A 23575-nucleotide genomic window follows, 5' to 3' on the forward strand; every position below is an offset into this window, starting at 1 on the left:
GCTTTAAAAATGCTTTTAGAAGTATATATTGTACCAGACAATGATTTCATTGTGGCATTTCTATGCATGTCCATAATATACACTGACTATATTAACCCCTCCATTACTTCTCCCCGTTTCTACCATCTGCTGGTTCCCTTTCTCCTGCAATAATCCCCTCTTCAAGTCCCCGATTCCCCACTCCCTCTCGACAGGCTTCCTACATGATATAAAGCCCGCTGATATTTGTCCAACTCAGCTACATCTCACTTGATACGGCAATTTGTTTTCTTGAAAGTGACAATTTCATTCCTTTTTTAAAAAATTGTTTTTATTGAGCTATGTATTTTTCTCTGCTCCCCTCCCTTTCTCTCCCCTCCCCTCTACCCTCTCCCATGGTCCCCATGCTCCCAATTTACTCAGGAGATCTTGTCTTTTTATATTTCCCATGTTCATTAGATTCATGTATGTCTCTCTTGGGGTCCTCTTTGTTGTCTAGGTTCTCTGGGATTGTGAATTATAGGCTGGCTTTTTAAAAAAAATTAATTTAATTTTTTTTTGCTTTATGTCTAAAAGTCACTTATGAGTGAGTACATATGTTATTTATCTTTCTGGGTCTGGGTTACCTCCCTCAATATGATGTTTTCTAGATCCATCTATTTGCCCACAAAATTTAAGATGTCCTTTTTTGTTTTATGTGTAGTACTCCTTACCTATTCTTCAGTCAAAGAGCATTTAGGTTGTTTCCAGGTTCTGGCTATGACAAACAAAGCTGCTATGAACATAGTTGAGCACATGTCCTTGTGGTACGATTGAGCATCCTTTGGATATATACCCCAAAGTGATATTGCTGGATATTGAAGTAGGTTGTTTCCCAATTTTCTGAGAAATTGCCATACTGAAACCAAAGTGGCTGTACCAGCTTGCACTCCGACCAGCAATGCAGGGGTGTTCCCTTTACCCCACATTCTCTCCAGCATAAGTTGTCATCAGTGTTTTTCAAGGTGCCTCAGCACTGACTCCACAGTGATTACACTAATTTACATTCCTCCTGGGAGAAGCCTCCCTTCTGGAATCCTCCTATTACAATACTCTGTTATCACTTTCCCCAGTCATCTCTGCCCCTCCGTGTGTCTGGCCCACAGAATATGACTGTCCATAGTTAGTGGTACCTGGAAGCCTGGCTGTATCTCTAAGGATGGAGTCTTCACATGTCAATTGGCATCACACAGTACACGTTTTCTCCTTTCCTTCTCCAGCTGTCCAATGAGGAGGCAGGGCTGTTAGAAATAAAAACACCCAGGCTCCTTTCCTAGGATGCTCAGCTTGCAAGGGACCGAGCCTGGGTTCGTCTGAGCTGGCCATCGCCTGGGAATGTGCGCTCCTCCCTGCTTCCCTCCTTTCATGACAGTATCTCTGAGCAGCATCTGGATAGGACCCAGTGCTGTGGATCTCGGCTTTCCCAAATGGGATAATTGGTTACATCTCTCACTGCTGTGACAGAGGCAGCCTAAGGAAGGAAAGCATTCTTCTGGCTCATAGTCTGAGGGTCCGTGTGGTCCATGGTGGTGGGAAGCAGCCATCACCCACAGTCAGGAAGCAGAGAGATGGGTGCCGGCCTCAGCCCACTTTCTCCTCTCGTTCAGTCTCTAGTCTGTGGGATGGCGCTGCCCACCCTTGGGGTGGCTCTTCCTACTTTAATCTAGGAAGTCCCTTGCAGACATGGTGAGAGGTTTGTCTTCTAGCAGGTTCTAGTTCCTGCCAAGTTGATAGTCAATATTCCCACCACAGGGTGCTTCCTTCCCTGAGGCTTAGATACTTTTTATATTAACGTGGCACTGATTGCTTTCCCCTTCCCACCAGACCGTCCCTCCATGCCAGTTTTGCTAGTTGGTATGTGGGGGAGAGAGAGCAAATGCTTGAGAACATTCCTTTTGCCACTCAAACAAAGGAGTCAGTGAGGATGTAGACCCAGCTGCGTGTGTGACTGTGTGTCAGAGGCCTAGGCAGCTCATAAGCACCCCTCAGCACTTGCTCTCACCTGGCCCTGCCATCTTTGATGCTATCACCTGGCATCAGGCAGGCATTTTTTTTCCTGAGGAAGGGATGCAGGGAGCCTCTGGTGGCAGGATGCTGGGGATGATTTTGCTGGGGAGCCATCATTCTTGACTCAGAATCTTGCAGATGGCTTGCTTGGCATTTCTAGTCACCCTAGTTGAAGTAAATATTTAGAACAAAACCCTGCTATGTTGTTCCGCAGGCTGTTAATATTTGATTTTAAATTAGTAGCAGAGAGGCCCATGTTTATGACATTTGCAGACTGAAGGCTTGTTCGTTTGTAGTGGCTGTAATTTGTTAACTCCCCTGCCACACTCTTCCCCCTCTTTGTTTACCCGTGAGATTTATCCCGTGAGAATTCCCTTCCATGTACCCCGAGAGGAAGGAAGTGTGAATGCAACCACAGGAATTCCACAGTTAATGCAAAAAGTAGAAAAAAGTAGAAGGTGTTTGTTTTTGGTGGTTTCTTCGTTTTTGCTTCAAATTCACCACCTGTGGATTTAAATGACAGTCACTAACTAAGTAATGATTTTGGAATTAGCCATCCACAGTGGAAGGATTTGGCCTCATGGGTGCCTATTATGCAGTTATATTGATGCCGCTGTAGGCACAGGTGTCATGAACCATGTAGCTATCTGCCTTTCTAATTTTTTATTTTTCAATTGAAAAGATTGGGATAGAAGATAATGTCTCCTGTGGCTCATTATGGCATTATGAACTGGCTTTGAATTTTTAAAAGTTATGTGTATATATGTATGTGTGTGTATGTACATATGCTTGTATACACACATATTTATGCTTGAATATATGTGTATCATATGTGCACCTGGTTCCCATGGAGACCAGAAGAGGGCACTGGATCTCATGGAACTGAAATTACAATTGGGAGCCACCATGTAGGTGTTGGAAACTGAACTCAGCTCCTCTATAAGAACAGCAAGTGCGCTTAACCACTGAACGAGCCAACGTCTCTTCTGGCCTTGAATTCTTGAGCCTCCCAAGCAATGGACTCTTTGCTTTTTTGCTGGGTTCTTCTTTCTACTCAGAATTTAGCAGCATGGGGGCGGGGCTGTGGCTCAGTTGGTAGAGTGCTTGCCTAGCATGTCTGAAGCTCTGACCAAGCCCAGGACAAGGTCATCTGGCTGTGGAGAGACAGCCTGTGATTCCAGCACCGAGGGGGTGGGGGAGGATCAGAAATTCAAGCTAATATTTAGCTACATAGCAAGTTTGAGGCCAGCCTGGGGTACGTGAGGCCATATCTCAAAAAAACAAAATTAGGGGTATATGTGTGTTTCATTTGCATATGGGCATTCTAGATTTCTGCTGTCTTGTTACTGGCCATATAAATATTAAACTGTATTTGGCCTTCACCACCTCTCTGATCTTATGGAAAATAGGAAAGTTAGTGGCTGTTATGATTTTGCACTAAGCAACTCCGTAACATTTTAAAAGATCAATACTCCCTTCACTGATCAAGGTTTAAATAATGGGAAGAAATGAACCTGGGCTGTTAGGCTGAGTCTATGCTAAGAGCTTTGTGGACACAATACAGCTTCTTCTACGTGGTGGCTTTTAAGGGTCAATATTATTATTCCTCCTTTAAAGATCAGGAAATTGATACTTAATGAAAATGTTTAAATAACTCACCCAAGGTCACGTGGCTGGAGGAGGTAGAGCTGGAGAAATAAAACTTGTCTGCCTGTCTTTAAGGCCCAGGGGAAAATCTGCCTTTTGTTGGGCTAGAATGAGCCTTCCAAACAATCGGGAGTGGCTTTCTTTAGACTCTTAATACTTAGGCAAATTTACTGTTGCCGCAGGGTTAGGGAACTTTCCTCTTCCACACTCCAAATGAAAAGGTGGAAAGAACTGATGTTTCCTAGGCTCCATTTTCCCAGTTACCTGCACGCAAAGCAATTTCAAAGCCATACACAGGCTCCCAGCTCTCATCTTTCCTGATATGGCTGGTGTGTACCAGACCCAGAGAGCCTGCCCGAACCCCTTCAGCATTTCAGAGTAGCTCAGAATTCTGATTTCTATCCTGACTCTCACCCCACTTATCATTCTCTTGTTCATTTACAAGGTGTCTGCTTCCCAGGTCTGAGGTTTGGCCTGTGGGGAATGCCCAGATGGGGTCACGCTGTAATGTGTTCCCCTGTGTGTGCACCTGTGTTTGTGTATACCTGTGTGAGGGCATCTGTGTGTGTGCACCTGTGCGTGTACACCTGTGTGTGAATGTATGTGTACGAGTGCACCTTGCTTGTGCACATGTGTGAATTCCTATCTGCAGAGGACAGAAAGGTACATGGGGTTCGTGTTTTATCACTCAGATTTAATCCTTTCAGACAGGGTCTCCCACTGAACCTGGAACTTGCTTGTTTTGGGGTGACTGGCCAGCAAGCCCTAGCAGTCCTCCCTTCCATCTCTTCACTGTTCAGTGCTGGAGCCACAGGCACCGACTGCTGCACCCAGCTCTCGTTTGTGTGTGTGTGTGTGTGTGTGTGTGTGCGCGTGTGCGCTCGCGCGCGTGCTAGGGAGTTGAACTCCGGTCCTCATGCTGGCACAGCACTTAGCTATGGCCCCAGCCTCAGGACATCTTTTTGTGGTAAGATCAATTTATCTTTACTTCTTTGACATTTTCCAGCTATATTCTCAAACTGACATCTATTTCTTTTCTTATTTCTCTTACTGAGACAGTGTCCTTTGTAACGCAGGCAGGACTTGAACTTTCTATGTCGGCAAGGATGACCCTGATTTTCCTGCTTGTACTGCCTAGGTGCTGGCATTAGAGGTGGGCACCACCACATCCCCTGGGTTTTGTGGTGCTAGGGATCAAAGGATTTGTGCACACTAGGCAAGAGCTCTCCCAACCAAGCCTCACCCAGCCCGACCCCACAGCTGCCTTGTGTTTAAAGTGTGTAATAGTGACTGACTGTTGCTATCTATGTTTTTCATTAAGATTTGTTTTTACGTATGTGTGTGTACATGTATCCATATATAATAATAAATGCTGCAAGTGTGTGCAGATGTTTATGGAGGCCAGAAGAAGGGGTTGGATCCCCTGGAGCTGGAGTTACATACAGGCAGTTGTAAGTGGGTGCTAGGAACCCAACTCGGGTCGTCTGAAGAGCAGCAAGGGCTTTTCATCGCTGATAAATCTCTCCACATCTGTCTGTGTGTCTTATAGCACAAGCAACCTTGTATCTCTCTTTGAGATGTCCCATTGGGACACTGCTAAGCACATGGCAGGTGTAGTAGGTATCTAAGTATTTATTTGACAGTTGTACCACAGAATCTAGCTTGTCATCTGTCTGCTTTTTCTCAGGCTAAATGCTGCACAGGTGGCAATGAGGATGTAAATGTCTCGGTGAATTAAAAATTTGTGAACAGGCGATACCTTCCCACAGATCAAAGTGAAATAAAAAAGGCGGAATAGGAAGGCGTCCGCTGCCTCCTTTGCCCTCCCCATCATGTCCAGCTCTCAACAAATAAGCCTCCCCTTGACTAGAATGTGTGTTTCTTTAACCCCCCCCCCCCCGGGTTTTAAAGGGAATGCTTTTCAATAATGGTGAAAGTGATTCCCAGATTTTCACGCAGATCTTGACTTGCCACACAATGGCACCGCATCTCGCTTCTTACAATACAACTTAGAGATTTTTTTGAGGTCGGTGGCCAGAGGCTAGAGGTCCTTTTCAATATCCTCTTACAGCTCAGTAGTATTTCATTCTGTAACCTGCCTCACATGACAGCCAGAGAGGCTGCTAACAGCCTTCCCCATGACATGTACTGCTGCAGTCGGTAGTGGGGACACTTGGCATTCCCCTGCATGCAGGTCTGCCTGGAGGACAGGTTCCTGGGGTTGCAGCAGCTCAGAGAGGATGCTGGGAGCTAATCTGCTCCTTGGGGAGGCTAGTCTCCCTTCTTCATACACCCTTAGGCCCTGTTGACAACTGTGTGTGTGAAGATTTGAATGTTTGCTAATATGATGGGCGAAACATGCTGTTTAAATTTAATTTTAGTTTTACCATTTTCTTGTGAGTACAGTGGGGTATTTTTTTTCTTTTGGTACAGTCTGGTACAATTTAAAGGTCATTTTTTTTCTGTTTTGTGAACTTGCTTCTTTGTATCTTGTCTTATTTAATGAAAATATAGTTTTTTTTTTCTATTTTTTTTCACTTGACTTTATAGGTAGCGATTGTGGTTGGTTTGTGTCTTTGAAGTTTTTACTTTTTAGGTAGCTGAATACCAAGGTATCCGTTTTTCACAGCATTCAGATTCTGAAGTGTTAGGCCATTCCTACTTATCTTCTCTCTGGTTTTTTTTTTTTTTTTTTTTCCTTCTTCCTTCTAAACCTCTTTGACCCATTTGGAGTCTCTGAGGGATAAATCCAGATTTTTCCCCCCAGATGACTGCCAAGTTCATCTGCACTGAACTTGAAGCACAATCTTTATCACCAGTTAGTAGTTTAATTCCACGCTACTATCGGGTGGAATTAAGCACTCGGCTGACACATGAAGTGGAGAACTTAGTTTCACAGAGGCAACATTTATTAAGCACTTAACAAAGCCAACAGTCGGTGTTTGCCAGACTTCAGGATATATTGATAAGGGTGCAAGAACCCTGAGCCAAGTAGGCAGACACCGAGTATAGCAAGCGGAGAGTCTGGGAGAGCCAGGGAGCTTTCCAGACCGCACAACGTTAGGTTTAGTGTGAAGAGTTGATGGGGTTGTGTCATCCTGGTGGGGAAGGGCCCCCACGGAGAGGAAGGAATGGGTGTACAGGCAGAGACCGTGAGCCCATTGCATTGGGGAGGTGGCTCTTCATGGCCAAAGAGAGGGACAGGAGACAACAGAGATGGAAAGGATAATTCGTGTGCAATATCGTTCATTTATTTTTGTTGGGACAGATTATCACTAAGTAGCCCTGGCTGGCCTGGAACTCACAGAGACCTTCCTGCCTCTGCCTCCTGAGTGCTGGTATCAAAGAAAGGTGTGGACCACATGGTGCAGTTAGATCTCCCCCATGCCCTCATCCTTCTAAACAGGTCAGGGGGAAATTCGAGAGCTCCCACGTGAAGAAAGCAGCAGTCACATTCTGCGGGCCAGTTGTTGAGTCTTGACACCTGTTGCTTGTTCTAGACTACTCCAAGCTCCCGAAGCCGAAGTCTCACTTTGCTCCCCCACGGAACTCCCAGTTCTGCGTCTCCCTGTAGCCAGAGACACCTCAGTGCGGGGGTCCCCGGTGTTGTCTCAGTCACGCATCACAAGTCGCCTGCAGCTGCCCGAAGAGCCAAGAGTCAGTATTCCGGCCAACTTCACGAAGTCAGAGAGGTACGCCTTGATCTTACCAGGCTCCACGGCCCCTGGGAGTCGGGGGGCTGTGGCCCTGGTGACTCCTCTTCTTTCCTACCCTGTATAGAGCAGAAGCAATCTTGCAGCCACATGCCTGCAGTTGTTCTTTCTGGCATGAGAACATAGTTATGGTTATTCCTGTTGTGGAGGCTAAGCGAGCCGTTAGGGAACCCCTATTCTAGTTCACAAAGCAGAGCGGGCAAGCCCATAGGAGAGTGGACTGAGGTGGAGCATCCTTGATTAAAGTCTGCTCAGAGCTAAGGTGAGGTGTGCATGTGAGTCTCAAAGCATCACAGCGAATGGTTGATGCTCAGGAGCAGTGGTCCTGATGCTGATTTCATTCTCCTTTGGAAGTTCCTGTCTCCCTGCTCATGTTAGTGGCTCTGAGCCTCACTCTCTGCAGTTAGAGGGGAATAAACAATAAGCCAGTGTTTCCAGCCATGAGGTTCATGTGGAAGCTGTGTAATAAAAGGGACATGAGACTTGCTGGGTTTACTTTCTGAGACAGGGCTACGTTTAGTGCGGGCCAGCCTCAAAGTTATCATATTAACTGAGGATGATCTTGAACTCTGACCTAACCTTCCTGCCTCTGCCTTGAAGTGCTGGGGTTACAGGTATGTGAGGCCACTGCATTTTGTGTCGTGCTGGGGATCGAAGCCAGGCTGCCCGTATGCAAGTCAAGCACGCCATCACCTGAACTACATCCTCAGCCCCAACGCTTGTTTCATATCTTCTCGTGAGATACCACTAGGAAGCCATGAGATCCTTGGTGCTCCTGTCACCTTTTCCAACCTCCAGGACAATGGACTGTATTAGAGTGGTGGAGTAGGTTCTGGTTGCCTGACTCCTTCCTGTCAGGTGCTGGGAATTATTGACCTGTAGCTCACTCTGGTCCAGGCCAGCTTGCTGTCCTCTTGCTATGGCTGCAGAGTCTTTGCTTTGTCCTGTGGAAGGATGGGCCTCGAAGATCTTTTGCTTTATACTTGCCTTGGGATTTAGAGATTTTATTTTTGTTTGTTTTTGGTTTTTTGAGACAGGGTTTCTCTGTGTAATGAGGTTTTTGTTTTTTTACTATCCTGGAACTCGCTTTGTAGACCAGTCTTGGCCTTGAACTCACAGAGATTGGCCTACCTCTGCCTCCTCAGCGCTGGGACTAAAGGCTTGTGTCACCACTGCCTGGCCTGTGTTTTGCTTTTTAAGTGTCAGAGGCTAGCAGTGTTCTGATCTCAGACCGCCTCAGTCTGATTCTGGTCAAGAATCTTTTGTATTGGATTTGTGTATTTGTAGGAAAGACTTTCTTCTTTAAAAAATAGGTTTTATTTTGCATATATTCCCATACTGTTCAAAAAAGAAAAGTACAGAGTTGGAATTCTATTTTAAAGTATTTTTAGATGTATTTTGCATGAATGGGTGCTTTGCTTACCTGCATGTATGTGCACCATGTGTGCAGTGCCCATGGAGGCCAGAAGAGGGCATCACATCCCCTGGAACTAAATTACAGACAATTGTGAGCTGCTGTATGGGTGATGGGAATTGTATTTGGGTCCTCCACCAGAGCAATAGGTGCTCTTAGCCGTGGAGTGAACTTTCCGTCCCCTTGAGTTTTATCTTGATTTTCAGAGAGAATGCTCACTGTGACACAGATAGATACCCTGATGTACAAGCAAACGTGGCTTTTAGCATAATTGTATTATTACATTGGTTGATACAGTGGATGGTTGTGTCAATCTGTCCATTTTTTCATAGAGTCTTTTCAATATACTGTCCCAGAAAAGAGTGGAAACCTCCAAATTTATTCCAGATAGAATAGTATGCTGCTCCAAGGTGCTGCACCATGATCCAGGCAACTTAGCAGTTCGGATTTTAAATTCTATTTTTTTCATTGAAAAATTCCTTTTATCTGTTTTTATTTCTTCTCAACATTCACACACACACACACACACACACACACACACACACACACACTGTCACAGGTTCTCATATAGCCCAAGGCTGGCCTCAAGCTTAGGTGAGTTTTTAACCCTCTTTCCTGAGATTATGGTCGTGTACCACCACATCTGGTTTATTTGGTGCTGAGGATGGAACCCAGGGCTTCAAGCATGCTGGCAGAACACCCTGCCAATGGAGCATCTCCAGATCTCCTCAATGTGTTTTTTATGATAGAGAATTTTTTTGAGGTGGAGATTGAACCAACAGCCTCCATGGGCTCCTAAGCATTTAACCCCAGACCTCAGGCTGGAGAATGTTTACCGCAGCTTCAACATTGCACCATTTTATCACTGATGGAGAATCTTTCCTTCTCTCCCCAGGTAGGATTTTTGTACAATGTGTTCATTGTTACTTTTTTGTGCCTGGGATTAAAATACCACCACCAAAAGAAATTTATGGAAGCTTTTATTTTGTTTTAGTGTTTCATAGGACTGGAGTCCATAATGGACTGAAAGGCATGGCATGGTGGCAGGACCAGGAGGCTAGCCCATCAATCTCTATCTACACACAGGTGGCAGGACCAGGAGGCTAGCCCATCACATCTCTGTCTACACACAGGTGGCAGGACCAGGAGGCTAGCCCATCAGTCTCTATCTACACACAGGAAGTAGAGTGGGGGAGGGGAAAGTGGATAGGAGGAGGGAAGAGAAGAGAGGAAAGGGGAGAGGAAGGAGAAGAGAGAAGAGAGGAGGAGTTAGGGGAGGAGGGAGAGGCAGTTATAAGCCCTCAAAGCCCACTGCCAGTGACGTACTTCCTCCTACAGAGCTAAAGGTTCCACAGCCTCCCAAACAGCACCACCAAAAGTTTAAATTCATGAACTTCCGGGAGACATTTCTTATTCAAACCACCACAGCATATGATACCATTGCAGAGTATTTTACAAGTCCTTTGAAACTGTAGCCTTGAAGTGGGGGTGGGACAGGAGAAGCAGTGCTTGGCTCAGTGGCACATGCCTGTAATCCTCACACTTGAGAAGTTCAAGCGGGAAGATGGTGCATTCCAATCTGGCTTGAGTAATATAGCGAGAGTTTGTCTCAAAAGATCAAATGTATGAATAAATAGGTAATAAATAGAACACAATTTAAATTTCAGGTGGAATAGACTCATAGCCATTCCTGTTTGGTTTCTGTGACCTGGGTGGCAATGCATGTTTTGGATCATTGCTTTTGCACATGGATGATCTTGTTTCCAAAAAAAAAAAAAAATCAATTTAGGAAATAAGAATTTTATTTTCATTATGTATATGTGTTTGTGTCTGCTGGGGGAGGGGCGTTGTGTATGGGAGTGCAGTGCCAGGTGATGCCAGAAGGGGGAGCCCGATCTGAATCTCTAGTTACAGGGGTTGTGCTGGAAAAACAAGGACCTGTGTCACTCCTAGCCACTCTCAGCACTGAGCTAGCTCCCCTGACCCGGAAAGTCAATTTTAAGTAAGACTTAAGCCTGAGCTTCGAAAGCCTCCGTTCCTGGCAGTTGTAATCAATGTGACTCCCGACTAGAGAGCATGCCATTCTCTAGCACCTACTGGCTTTGATGCCATCAGCTCCACCTTGAAAACTATTCCAGTGCCTCTCCCTCCCTAATTCTCGACTATAAAGTCCTTTGCTTTAAAAACCACCTGGAGCTTATCTCTGATGCAACTAGAAGAAAATGGAGCAGCATTTTAACCCAGCTGTATAGGGAAGATAAACTTCCAACCACCGAAGCAATGTAAAAAAAAAATTGTCATACGCAAGACAGATGTGCCAGAATATCAGAAGAATAAAAGAAAAATAACCCAGCCAAAGGCAATGAGATAAATATTTAATGGAATGTCATGGTAAAGGAGAAAATAATGGGGTAGTTTAAAAGATTAAGCGGTTATAATCTAAAATATAAAGAACTGAGTTACTAGAGGTTAGAGCCCAGTGTCCTAACGGGAGCGTGCTAGGAGAGATGCGTGTGAGGAATTCAGGATGTGACGTTGCCATAAAGAACGGGCACGTTCTCAACACCCATTTGAGAAATGAGAAGTAAGTAGACTTTATTAAGGGAGTTTTCACCGCTCTAGTTGGCAGCATGAACCTGGGAGAGGGGGCCTAAAAACGTGACAGACTGAAGTTTCATGCAATAGTCAGTTTTATTTAGAGCATCAGACAATTTATACTGTAAGGGTTAAGAAGGGTCACTTGAGTAAGGTGTTCAGCCACCAGGAAAAGTCACATGTGACCAAAAAAATAATTTTTTTTCCATACAGGCATTTGAATAACAGCAGACAAAGTATGTGGGGGAGCACCAAGGTTTGCAAAGTTTACAGAGTATACAAGCTTACAAGGGGGTGTCTGGGCTTCCAGGGAAAGCCTCCCCTGCCACTTGAGCAGTCGTGAATAGCCAACAGCTATAGCTTGCAGAACACCCCTTAAGTCAACGAGGCTGGCCCCAAGCTCACAGCAATCCTCCTGCCCCTTTCTTCCCTAGTGCTAGGATTAGAGGGGTGTACTACCACGTCTAATTTCCTGTTTTTTCTGTCGAAGGCTGAGCCTTATTTCTGGTGTCTTTGGGGCACAATGTAGTGACTGGGAACACTGGTTTATCATATTTGCCTGTGATGCTTCTCTGTAGCTGTTAGAATTCTCTCACAATGGGAAGTAGAGGCCTCGAGGGGTTGCCTAGGTAACCCGATCAGCTCCAAGAGAGGAGAACCCAGGGGATGGTGTTAGGGCTATCAGGCATTCCTCGGTTCTTCCCTGACTGGTTACACTGGTGAGTATCTAGTCACACCAATGTGTGATGAGGGGAACAGGGATGTTGTGGACCTCTGCATAAGACTCTAGAGGTGTTTTATAAGTATAATCTAATGTATCTCAAAAAGTTGATGTCTCTGGTTAACTAAACGTGATGGCAGACATGTGATATTTATTGTGTTTTAAAGACATATTATTTTATTTGTATATGCTTTGCCTGCGTGTATATAATGTATGTATGTACCGTGTGCTCATGGAAGTCAGAAGAACAGCTTCTAGCCATGTTTTGTCAGCCACTGTGACTCTTTTTTCTCAACCTTTTAAAAGATTGATTTCTATTTTTTGTATTGTATGTGTCTGTATGAGTATATGCCACATGTGTGGGTATCCAAAGAAGCCAGAAGATATCGAATCCCCCAGAACTGGAGTTAGAGACAATTGTGAGCTGCCGTGTGGGTCCTCTTGAAGAGCGGCCATGATCTTAAATCATAGATATTTCTCTAGTACTCCTGAACTTTTTTCTCTTTTATTTTGCTTCCAGATCTACACCCTTGGGCAGAGAACTGTTGATGCCTGGGCAGATAAACCCTTTTACAGGGAATAATATATGGAGATGTGTGTTTATGCGGTTCCAGTTCTGTGAGCACATGTGTTTCTTTGTGTAATGGTCATGTCGTGTTTGCTCCCACAGGGACAGTCCCTTAATTAAGTTGCCATCTTTACAGATGGCTATTTTCTCAGGGTCCTCTTCCTTCAGGATGATTTGAGTTGGTCCTGGTTGGTGTGGACGCAGTAAATGTCTGGTGAGAAGTCCTGATTCACGGGCAGCCTTTGCTGCAGAGGCAGCCACTGTAAACTATCATGCTAACACATTTTATGAGGTGCTTCATCTTCAGGTAGTGATCTGTGCCGACAGCGGGGACTTCAGACCATCCTGTCACCAGGGAAACCACAATTAGTATAGCACATGCATCTTCCCTTTGTGAGTAGAGTGGCTCATTTAAATCATGCTCTGAATTAAAACTCTGTGCCCTTTGGGATAGTGAAGAGAAAGAATTGTAGCATGTACTTTGATTTTTTTTTTTAAATTTGGTTTTTGAGATGGGGGCCTTATATAATGCAGGCTGGCCTCAAACTTGTCAACGTAGCTGAGGATGACCTTGAACTTCTGACCTCTGTCTCCATCTTCTGAGTGCTGGGATTAAAGGCATGTGCCATCATGCCTGATCTATGTGGTGCTGGAGGTGGAGCCGGGACTTTGGGCATGGAAGACCTGCATCCACCAACTCCACCCCCAGTTCTGGAGCATGGATTTTGGGTAGTGATTTGTCATTTCTAAGTTTTAGGCCAGTGAGATGGCTCAGCCGGTAAAGGCACTTGCCAGCAAGCCCGAGGACCGAATTCGATACCCAGAGCTGACTGGAGAAGAAAAGAACTGTTCTGTGGCATTGCCTCCTCCACACAAAATCAATAAATGTAAACAAAACAATAAAAAAATTACATGGACTCTCAGTGTAAGACAGGAGATGAGAAGCTGTCCCCATACAGGGTGTGACTGAGGAGAATTGGGAAAAGGCAGAATAGACTCTATTCCTAGGAGAGCGAGGGAGGGTATCAGCCACCACAAGGGAACTCATAGGACAGCGGAAAAGCCGGGGAAACAGAAGACTTTTAAAACCCAGGAAGTGTCATGAGATGGGGGAGGGGAGCCACATCTTTTTTTTTTTTTTTTTTTTTTTTTTCCGAGACAGGGTTTCTCTGTGGTTTTGGATCCTGTCCTGGAACTAGCTCTTGTAGACCAGGTTGGTCTCGAACTCACAGAGATCCGCCTGCCTCTGCCTCCCAAGTGCTGGGATTAAAGGCGTGTGCCACCACCGCCCGGCTGGGAGCCACATCTTAAAGGTCAGCAGGTGGTTCTGGAGAAGAGGACCCATGGTCCTACCCATAGGACGAGCCACTGTGCTTGTAAGCGTGGACGCAGTTGTGGGTCAATGGTTAAAGAAGGCCCATTCTGTCACACTCTGAGTCTAGGTGGCCTGTGTAGCCCTCCCGAGAGTGCACCTGTTGCTCCATTTGAGCTGAAAAGGAACAGAACCTGAGGCCAACCCCTCCACAGCCCCAGAAGGCGGGAGCAGTGTGGGAGGCAGTCTTGAGTCAAACGCTGACAAGATTGAAAATTCAGGGGATAGGAGGCTCATCTCAGGCCCAGTTACATGGAGAAGTAGCCTGGTGACACATCTGTAATCCCAGCATCCAGAAGACAGAAGCAGAAGGGTGCTGAGTTTGAGGCCAGCCTGGGCTACATAGGGAGACCCTGCCCCCCCCCAAAAAAAAAACCAAAAAGACTAGAAAAGTGAGTTTAGTTATATTAGACTGCTATAGTTTGAAAGCAAAATACCCACTTCCCCCACTACACACCATGGGATCGTGGGTTTGAATACTTGGCCCTGCGCTAATGGTACCATTTTAATAAGGTAGCAGAACCTTTAGGAGGTGGAGCCTCATTGGAGGAAGTGTGTCAGAGGGCACTGTGATTATGTAGCCTGAGCGGTTTCCTGTTTGTTCTCTGCTTACCCGAGGGTGCTGGGACTGTGGTCCCTGCTCCTGCTGCAGTGTCTTTCCCACTGTGATGGACCGTGAGCCCAAACAAACCTTTCGTCCTTAGATTGCTTCTCGGGTGTTCTGGCACCTAAGTCAGAAATGTGACTTAAGTCCTTCCCACAGAACACCTCACATTAATGTCTGCATTTATGTTGACCGCCAGATTGATGAGGTCGAAGAGAAACACTTGGAAGGGCACATGCGTGTGAGGTGGGTGATCGTAGCCCAAGGAATTTGATCCCACAGCCTAGGCAGTGGCCAGATCCCAGTTATCACACACCGGGTGGGTCCCTGCAGAAGCAGCAGCTCCCAGGACCTTGGCTGTCCAAGCTCCATAGAAGCTTGATTGAGACTCCTGATTTGTGTCCCTCTCCCACGTGACTCCTGGTGCATGCCATCTTGCTGAGAGGACTTGGTGGATTCCATCACTTAAGCAGGCCACTGGGTATGGTGTGTGATGGGAGTGGGGGTAACCCCGGTTCAACCCCTTGGGCAAGTTATATCATCAAGTCTCTTCCAGGTCCAGGAAAGTGTCCCACAATTTTTCACCTGATGAAGGAGAGCGAGGTGGCTGGTTTAGAGCAGGGTGAAGAGTCCCAGTTGCGTCAAATGCTGTTTTAGGATGAAGGAGTCCTCAGGCTGCTCTAGACGGCTCCTGAGACGAAGGCAAGATGGCCAGAGTTGGGGGGGAGTAGCCTAGGAGCAGAGCTCGCGAGAGGATTAAGATTGGTTGCCAACTTGACAGGATGGAGATCAACAAGGGGGTGTAGCTCTGGCATGTCTGTGGAAGATGTCTAAATTAGGTTTATTGAGGTGAGGAGACCCACCGTGGTGGTCAGCTGCACAGTTCCGTGGACTGGGGTCCCTGCTTCCCAACTGTGAACTTTGTGTCCAGCCACCTCATGCTCCTGCTGCTCTGCCTTCCTAGTGTGATGGACTGAGCCCTCAAACCCTAACCCAGGACAAATCCATAAGTTGATTTTGCCCGGCATTTTATCACAGGACAGATAACCAATATTATCTTTCTCCTTCGCCACTCCACACATCCTCTCAAGTATATCCGTCCATCCTTCAAGAGTCTAGGATGTATGGGTCCCGACTGGGTGTCCAGTTTGTCAGGGACCTGCCGTGGATTATCTTGAGAAGCCTGTTGGGAGCACTGGTATCCTGTCTGAGGTCTCCGTGTACCCCATTCTCCTCATTGGTGACTGAAACAGGATAGAGGGGCAAAGGAGTGAATGAGGGCTGGCTCATCAGGTTTTATTCCCAGGGTCTCCACCAGCCTGCCCCCAGCTGAACAGATCAGCTGTCTCGGCTGTATCTCCAGCTGGACCACTGGACTAGAGCTGATCGCCAGAGAGACCTTTTCTGAGATGGTCCACTGGGTTGAACTGATGGGAGCTGTGCAGGCTTAAAGATTGATTATATTTAAAATTATGTTTATGTGTGCATGTGTACATGTGTGCAGTGCCTGTGGAGGCCAGAGGGGTTGAATCCCCTGGGTAATTAACAGGCAGTTGTGGGCCATCCAGTGTGGATGCTGGAAACTGAATCCATTCTTCTGCAAGAGCAGCAAACACTCTTTATTGCTGAGCCGTCTCTCCAGTCCTGAGCTGTGTATTTGGGGGCACAGGTAGGAGGTGTGGGGAAATGCTTGGCAGAGAGGCTGATTGTCCCTAACAGGGTAGAGAACCTAAGAACCTGTCGGTCACTTCCCTGTTGCTCTGATCAGACACCACACCCAAGGTAACTTATAGAAGAAAGAGTTTATGGGGGTAAGCCTAATGGATAGTTTCAGAGGGTAGGTCCACGAACACCGTGGCAGGGTTTATGGCGGCAGGCAGGCATGATACAGAGTAGTAGCTAAGAGCTTATATCTTGATCTGCAAGCATGAAGCCAAAAGCAGTAACTGGGGATGGTGTGAGCCTTTTGAAACCTACAGCCTACTCCAGGTGACACACCTCCTCCTACATGGCCACACCCCCAAATCCTTTCCAAACAGTTCCCACCAAATGAAGACCAAGGCCCTTCAAATATGTGAGTCTATGGGGGCCATTCTCATTTAAACCACCACAGCACCTAAGTCCTAAACTGCTGGGATCCTAGAGATGGCAAAGGCTTTGATGGTTGTTGGAGTGTTTTCTTAGGGTTTTTCAGAATATCACAACTGAGGTTTGTGTGTGTGTGTGTGTGTGTGAGAGAGAGATATTTGGTTTGAGGAGTTGGTTTCCATTGTTATGGAGGCTGTTGAATATTGTGGTTTCTTTTATTGTTTTATTAAGAACTAAAGGTTGGGAATCAGATATTAGGGAATAAACTTGACAGATCTGTGGAGTGACGGAGAAATGATCACCTGACCCTCTTCTCCACCTTCCCAGATCGAAAGGGCCCATACATCTATAGACTTGTGACCCCAGCGTGAACTGGGGAAACCGAATCTGTGATTTTTTTATGTGCTCCCTCCTTGTGGTTGGGACACTGCTGAGTGTGTGTCAACCTTGCTTCTCTCTGCTCTCAGAAGATTCAAGGTTCTCATGGCTTGGCACTTTCATGAGTTTTCCTTGGTACTTCCTAGGAAGCTAAGTGCTAAGTTGCTTTCTGTGACGGCCTGTGATATAGAAGGTTGTTTTGCTATTTTTCCCACACGTGCTCTGAGGCTTTGAGATGATAACTGGCTGCATGCCAATGCGTGGACCAGGAGGGAAGCTGGCCAAGTTCACTCTGTGGCTTGCGAGCCCCTCTCCCTGGCTGTGTTCTGGTTTTGTGTTCTCGGAGATCTGGGAGGGCATTTCCCCTTGTGGCTCCCTCTGGTATTTTAGCATATGCTAGAAATTCTTTCTCATTTTTCTTGTTTTGCTTCTGCGGACAGGAGCATTAACGATTCCCTTTTCCCGCCTCCCATCAGATGCCTGGCATCATGAAATTGCAGATTAAACACAGTGGTTAACATTGCTAGCTGTCTGTCAGCGAACTGGCCATGAATGGAACCACTCCTTGTTGCTCTGAGCTGTATTTCTCTAGTTCTTCCTTTTGAAGGGGTACCATTTTTGTTTTCACCTGTGTGTTACAGGTTGAGGATCCTGCCCTGAAGACCTGGGAAGATCTGATGCTGTAGGAAAGAAAGCCTTGTGATATATGCGTTGGAGAGATAGGACAGTAAAGTGACGAGCAGGAGAACTTGAGTTCAGTTCCCAGAACCCACATGTTGTATGTGTGTATGTGTGTAAATATGTATGTGTATTTGTGTGTCAAGACAGAAAGCAGTGCATGACTGTAGTCCCAGAAACAAGGAGGCGAAATGAGGCAGATCACTAGGGTTCACGGATCAGCCATAGTAGCCCCGTTGGAGAGCTCCAGGCTCTATCTCAAAATGGGATGAGTGACACATATGTGTACCTGAAGCACGATTAATAAAAACTCAGGGTCAGAAATTGGGGTTCAACCTGAGGATTCAAAAAGCAAAACAGCCAGCCACCGGCTCTTACCTCAAACTCAGTGTGAAATGGCGATCTTGCCTCCAGGAAGTCAGACTGAGACTGTATCTGCATCTGAGAGCTATCTTGCCCCATCTTATATTCCTCTCTAGGGCTGGGATCAAAGGCATGCACCACTGGGATTAAAGGTGTGCACCACCTGATTTTTAGGGCCACTAGGGTGGCCACTGGGTGTGTGGGTCATTGTGGCTACTGAGATTAATGGTGTATGTCATTGTGGCTACTGGGAGTAAAGGTGTGCGTTACGGTAATCTGGTCTGCAAGGCTGACCAGCGGGACTGCTTTGCTCTCGGCTCTTCAGGCAGTCTTTATCTATTAAAATACAATTGAAATGCCACTACATGAGCCTGCCTCCAAATGATGAATGTGCACTTGCTCGCTCTTCCCGCTCCCTCGACTAGAGCCCTTCTCTCTGCTCCAGGATGCACTGCACTCTGGAACTGGGACTTCTGGGGCGAGGTACCGCTGGCGCTGGCCTCCCAGAGAGACTGTCGGTGTGGTGACTTCAGAGTCCATCCACGGCAGCCCCGAATTCCGAGGATAAGTGTTCTTGGGGGGACAGAGAGCAGCAGCTTGGAGCCTGCAGCTCTTTCTCAGGCTGGACACACAAAACAGTGTGTCATTGGTCCTTGTCTTTCCCTACCCGACTTCCTTTTCAGGAATGTCAGGCCAAGGACAGCTATGGATGGGCTTCAACACAAAATCATAGACTGATTTAAAATGCTTTTGTACTGTGTGTGCATGTGTGCATAGACTGTGTATGTGTTGTGTGTGTTTTGTGTGTGTGTGTTGGTATATGCATTGGTATGAGTGTGAGATCGATGTTGAATGACTTCCTCTGTTCTGTACTTTATTTTATTGATATGAGATCTCCCACTGGCCCAAATCTCCACTGATTTGGCTGGGCTAAGCTCTGGGATCTGCCTGTGTCTGCCTTCCTGGAGCTGGGATACCAGATGTGTGCTACCATGTCTAACTTTTTAATGACTACAGGAGACTCGTTTCTGTGTGGCAGGCATCTGACTGGCAGAACTGTCTCATATCCATGTTGGAACTTTGATTATGTGTTTTTTGTGCATGAACTTTATAGATGACAGGGTTATCTCAAAATATTAAAAGTGTGGACACCTTGTTAGGATCAGAATACGTAGAGCACTGGCCTGCCATATCATTTTACGTGTAATTTCCAAGCTGGAGTTAGTGTTAGCCATTGACTTACACGGAATACTTTATTACATGTGCCATTGTATGAAAAACAAAACACATACTACCTGTGTATCAAATAATTAGCAAATAACGCATTTACCCGAGTACTCTGGGTAGGGACCTATGTGAGGGATGGGGTCTGTCTTCTGCACTAGTAGGTTACTGTGTGATACTTGTAAGGCATGTGGTCTTTGTCCTCACCTATGGCATGAAGGCATCAGGCCTTATAATCAACCCAAAGAAGCATTGATCTTCAAATCAGAGCACAGTGTCCCTGTGAAAAGGACAATGCGATTTCTTTTGAGAATCCTTCTTCCCTGTAGCTATTTCCATTGACATTTTATTTCATTACAATTTACTCATGTGGGTGTTTTGCCTGCATGAATGTCTGTACACTGTGTACATGCCTGGTGCCTGCGGAAGCCCGAAGAGGGCATCAGATCCCTTGGCACTGGAGTTACAGCTGATTGTGAGCCCACTCTGTGGGTGGAATCAAGCCCAGGTCCTCAGAAAGAGCAGCCGGTGCTCCTAACCACTGAGCCATCACTCCAGTCCCTTGCTTTTATTTCTATTATACTATTTAGTGGATATAGTCTTTTAACATTCATCTGATGATAATAATACAATAATATGTATTATAATAATACATATAATATAATAATATAATATATAGTATGTGTGATGTGAGTGAGTTTGGGTGTGCTTGTGCTACAACACCTTTGTGGAGGTCAGAGGGCAACTTTCAGGACATTTCCCCCCTCCCGTCTTGTTTTAGAACCAGAGTTTCTTGTTTATGCCATGCTACCGGCCCCTGGCTGTGTAGTAGGGAGCTGCGGGCCTGCTTTTCGTCCTGCCCGGCTCCCGCATGGTTAGCTTTATACCCGAAATAACAACATATGCATTGTATTCTTTTGAACACTGCCTGGCCCATTAGTTCCAGCCTCTTATTGGCTAGCTCTTACATATTGATCTAACCCATTTCTAATATTCTGTGTAGCACAATGAGCTGGTTTACCAGGAAAGATCTTAACCTGCGTCTGTCTGGAGTGGGAGAATCATGGCGACTCACTCACTCGGCTTCTTTCTCCCAGCATTCTGTTCTGTCTACTCCGCCTACCTAATTTTCTGTCCTATTAAAGGGGCCAAGGCAGTTTCTTTATTAAATGAAAGTAACTCCTCCATCATTTCCCCTTTTTTTGTTTAAACAAAAAAGAAAGGCTTTAACTTTAACATAGTAAAATTACATATAACAAGACAGTTGTCAAGCAAGAATTACAGTTACAATATTTATATCTATCTTTTATCATAACTAAGGAAAACTATAACTATCTATTTATTCTTCAACTCCATCAAAGACTCCAGAAGGATATAATATTACCTAAGTAAACAAGAAATAAGAAAACTCTAGAAATGACAGAGACATCTTGCTGCCTGGACAGTCACCCAAAGTTCTTTTGTACTGTTGGGGCATCCATCTTCAGCCTTCAAGCCCATAGTTTCCAGCAGACATTTTCATCAAGCAGGAAATTCCAAAGACAGTTCAGTCACTTTTTGCTGTGTCCTGCAGAATGTCTTGCAGACTCTTTCATGAGTCAGGAACCCCGAAAGACCATCTCACCTTTAGGCAAGTTCAGCAGTCCTCTCTCTGCGGGTTCTTTGTGTCCAGTTTATGCATCAGTCCATGCAAGAGCAGTTTCTTGTCCAAATGGCTATCAAACTCCATAAGGAGCCTCTTCGGTGCCCATCTTCCTCTTGAAGTAGCTGGTGCTGCCAGGAGCAGACGTGTCTCATTGTCATGAAAAACCCTAAGTTATTAAAATATTTTAAATGCCATATTCTGCAGTCTTTGAAAGATATGAAGAATACCTATGTAATTGAAATATGTCTCTATATATCCAAAAAATCTAACTAACATGACTACAAACTTGACTATTATTGATGATTATCCATTAACAACCTATATACATTACATTTTTAAATGAACTATACAATCACAATACCTTAATCAAGATCAGAAATACATATACATATAACAAAATTGACCTTAAAATCTATACCAATGCAAATTATTCATATCTATATCATATCCCCCTTTAAATGTAAAAGAACATTTATAAACAATATTTGGGAATATGGGCGCAGTTTTTTCTCTCCAAACTGCTTCCTGCTGAATGGGGGCGCTGTATTCAGGTCTTTTATGGGATAACCTGTGTGCCAGGGTCATCTCAGTTGGCAGTTGAGTGAAGTAATTTTTTGAGGGTGTTCACAGTAACCTTTCAGGAGGGCGTGGTCTATCATACCATATTGGGATAGAAGAAATCCACAGGGTCGCATCCTCTGTGAAAACAAAAGAAGACCCTCTCCAAAGCATCATATCCTTAGACCCATATTCTGAAATCATAATACCCTTATATCCATTCTGGTTTAGCTTGGCAGCCCATATAATGAAATGTCTCTCTGTACTTAGCTCCTTTACAGTCAAAAATTTTAAAGAAAACACAATAATACAAAGAATCCAGACTCTCTGTGAATTTTCCATTTTTACGTGGCTTATTTTTCTTTATTTCTTTTAATCTATAACTATCTGTACTCTGTCTCTTTAAAGACTTTACCTTTTTTTAAGACATTAACTTTATTCTTTATATATATTTTTCTTCTCTCTCTCAAGCCTACGTACACTCATCCAACACTGTGGTCTTTTATGTCTGAATCTGTTTTATTGTGAATCTGTAATTTTTTTACTATCCAGGAGCATTTCTTAAAATGTTAAGCACTTCTTAAAACTTAAATTGCACCATATACAGATAATACGGTACTGCCTGTGTCCTGCCCAGTCTAAACCTTAACTGCGCTGTTATTATGGTAATTACGGTAGTTCCTGCCTGAGACCAGCACAGTTCAGCATAGCGGAGCTAAGCCCGCTCCTGCCTCAGAGCCATTTGGTGCCCCTGGCCACACACAGTTTCAGGCACACAGCAGTCAACATTGCCATCAAGCAAGCCGTAACACTTTACTCCAAATGCTCCGTTTAAAAACTCTGTCTCCAGCAGGAGCCAGACAGAGATCGCGATGGCGGCACAGCCCAGAAAGCCGGCATTTTAAAACAGCCAGTTTTTTCCTGCTGCTGAGTCAGGACAATTTCTTTGCCGCACGCAACCCACAAACAGCAAAAAGCTGTCTTAAATTCTCTCTCTGTCCTTTTTAAGCCCTCTCAGGTTTGACGTGGAGTTCATTAGCACGTTGGGTGCCACTCTGTTGTAATATGAGCGGTGTGATTCTCTGATCTGTTTCCCTTCTTGCTGTAGGAAAGTTGGGTGCACAGATGTGTGCCACCACGACGGATAAGCTCTTAATATGAGGCTGCCAAAATGCACTCCTATACTTGGCTTCTTCCTCCTCTTCTCCATTCTCCTCCTTCCTCATCTTCTTCCTGAACCTTCCCACTCCTCCTTTTTCTTCCTCTTCCTGTTCGTTGGCTTGGAATCAAACTCATGGCCGTATGTGTACTAAGCAAGCTCTACCACTGAACTGCACGGCCAGCTCTTGTATTTCTTATCCATTGTTTGTGGTGATTCTAATATAAAACATGGAGTGTGACTTACACTGGTTGATTAGTAGAGATGAAGGCGGAATCATAAAAGTAAGCAAAAAATACCTCCTTGATATTTGGGGAGACAAATAGGAGTTGCCTCATTTTCATGCACATATTTCTAACACAGTAATCGTCCTTCTGACATATTATTGGGGAAATAATTTCTTCCTTTCTCTTTGGCTATTGTATAATCATTCCAGTGTACCTGGGGATAAACATCCATCCACTTAACACCCAGGAGCTGAGGAGATGAGGTGTAGATTTCTTACTAACAGAGAAATTATCGCAGAAGGGTTGCGGGCGTGTTACATGGAGTTTGCTAACACTGGGGTCAATGAATCACAGTGGAAACTGTGTAATCACACAGCTCTTGGCCTTTGAGTTATAAAAAGAATCGACACAGCAAGTTGTGAGGTTTCGTAGTGCATGGAATTCTGGCTTGAGATATATTGATGGAGGACCCTTGAGAGCCAGTCTAGGTGTGGAAGGAGGGCCCCTGCAGCACCCCCTGCAGCACCCCTGCAGATTCACCAGGCACTAAGTTGTTACAATTATCTGCTCAACTATGACAGGGGATGCTATTGCCT

At 45.3% G+C, this 23575-nt stretch overlaps 1 protein-coding gene across 4 annotated transcripts in view; it reads left to right on the top strand.

Moving 5' to 3' along the window:
* Window positions 1-23575, top strand: part of Osbpl10 (oxysterol binding protein like 10) — a 240430-nt gene that overhangs the window by 114538 nt on the left and 102317 nt on the right. For 3 of the 4 annotated variants that reach the window (XM_057768029.1, XM_057768032.1, XM_057768031.1), the window contains exon 4: window positions 7173-7364. The exons of the other annotated variant lie outside the window; for it this stretch is intronic. In XM_057768029.1, coding sequence (XP_057624012.1) covers window positions 7173-7364 — 192 coding nt within the window. The remainder of the gene's footprint in view (window positions 1-7172; window positions 7365-23575) is intronic. 4 annotated transcript variants of the gene reach the window in all.

Source organism: Chionomys nivalis, chromosome 4 (genome assembly GCF_950005125.1).
Source record: "Chionomys nivalis chromosome 4, mChiNiv1.1, whole genome shotgun sequence".
Lineage (NCBI taxonomy): Eukaryota > Metazoa > Chordata > Mammalia > Rodentia > Cricetidae > Chionomys > Chionomys nivalis.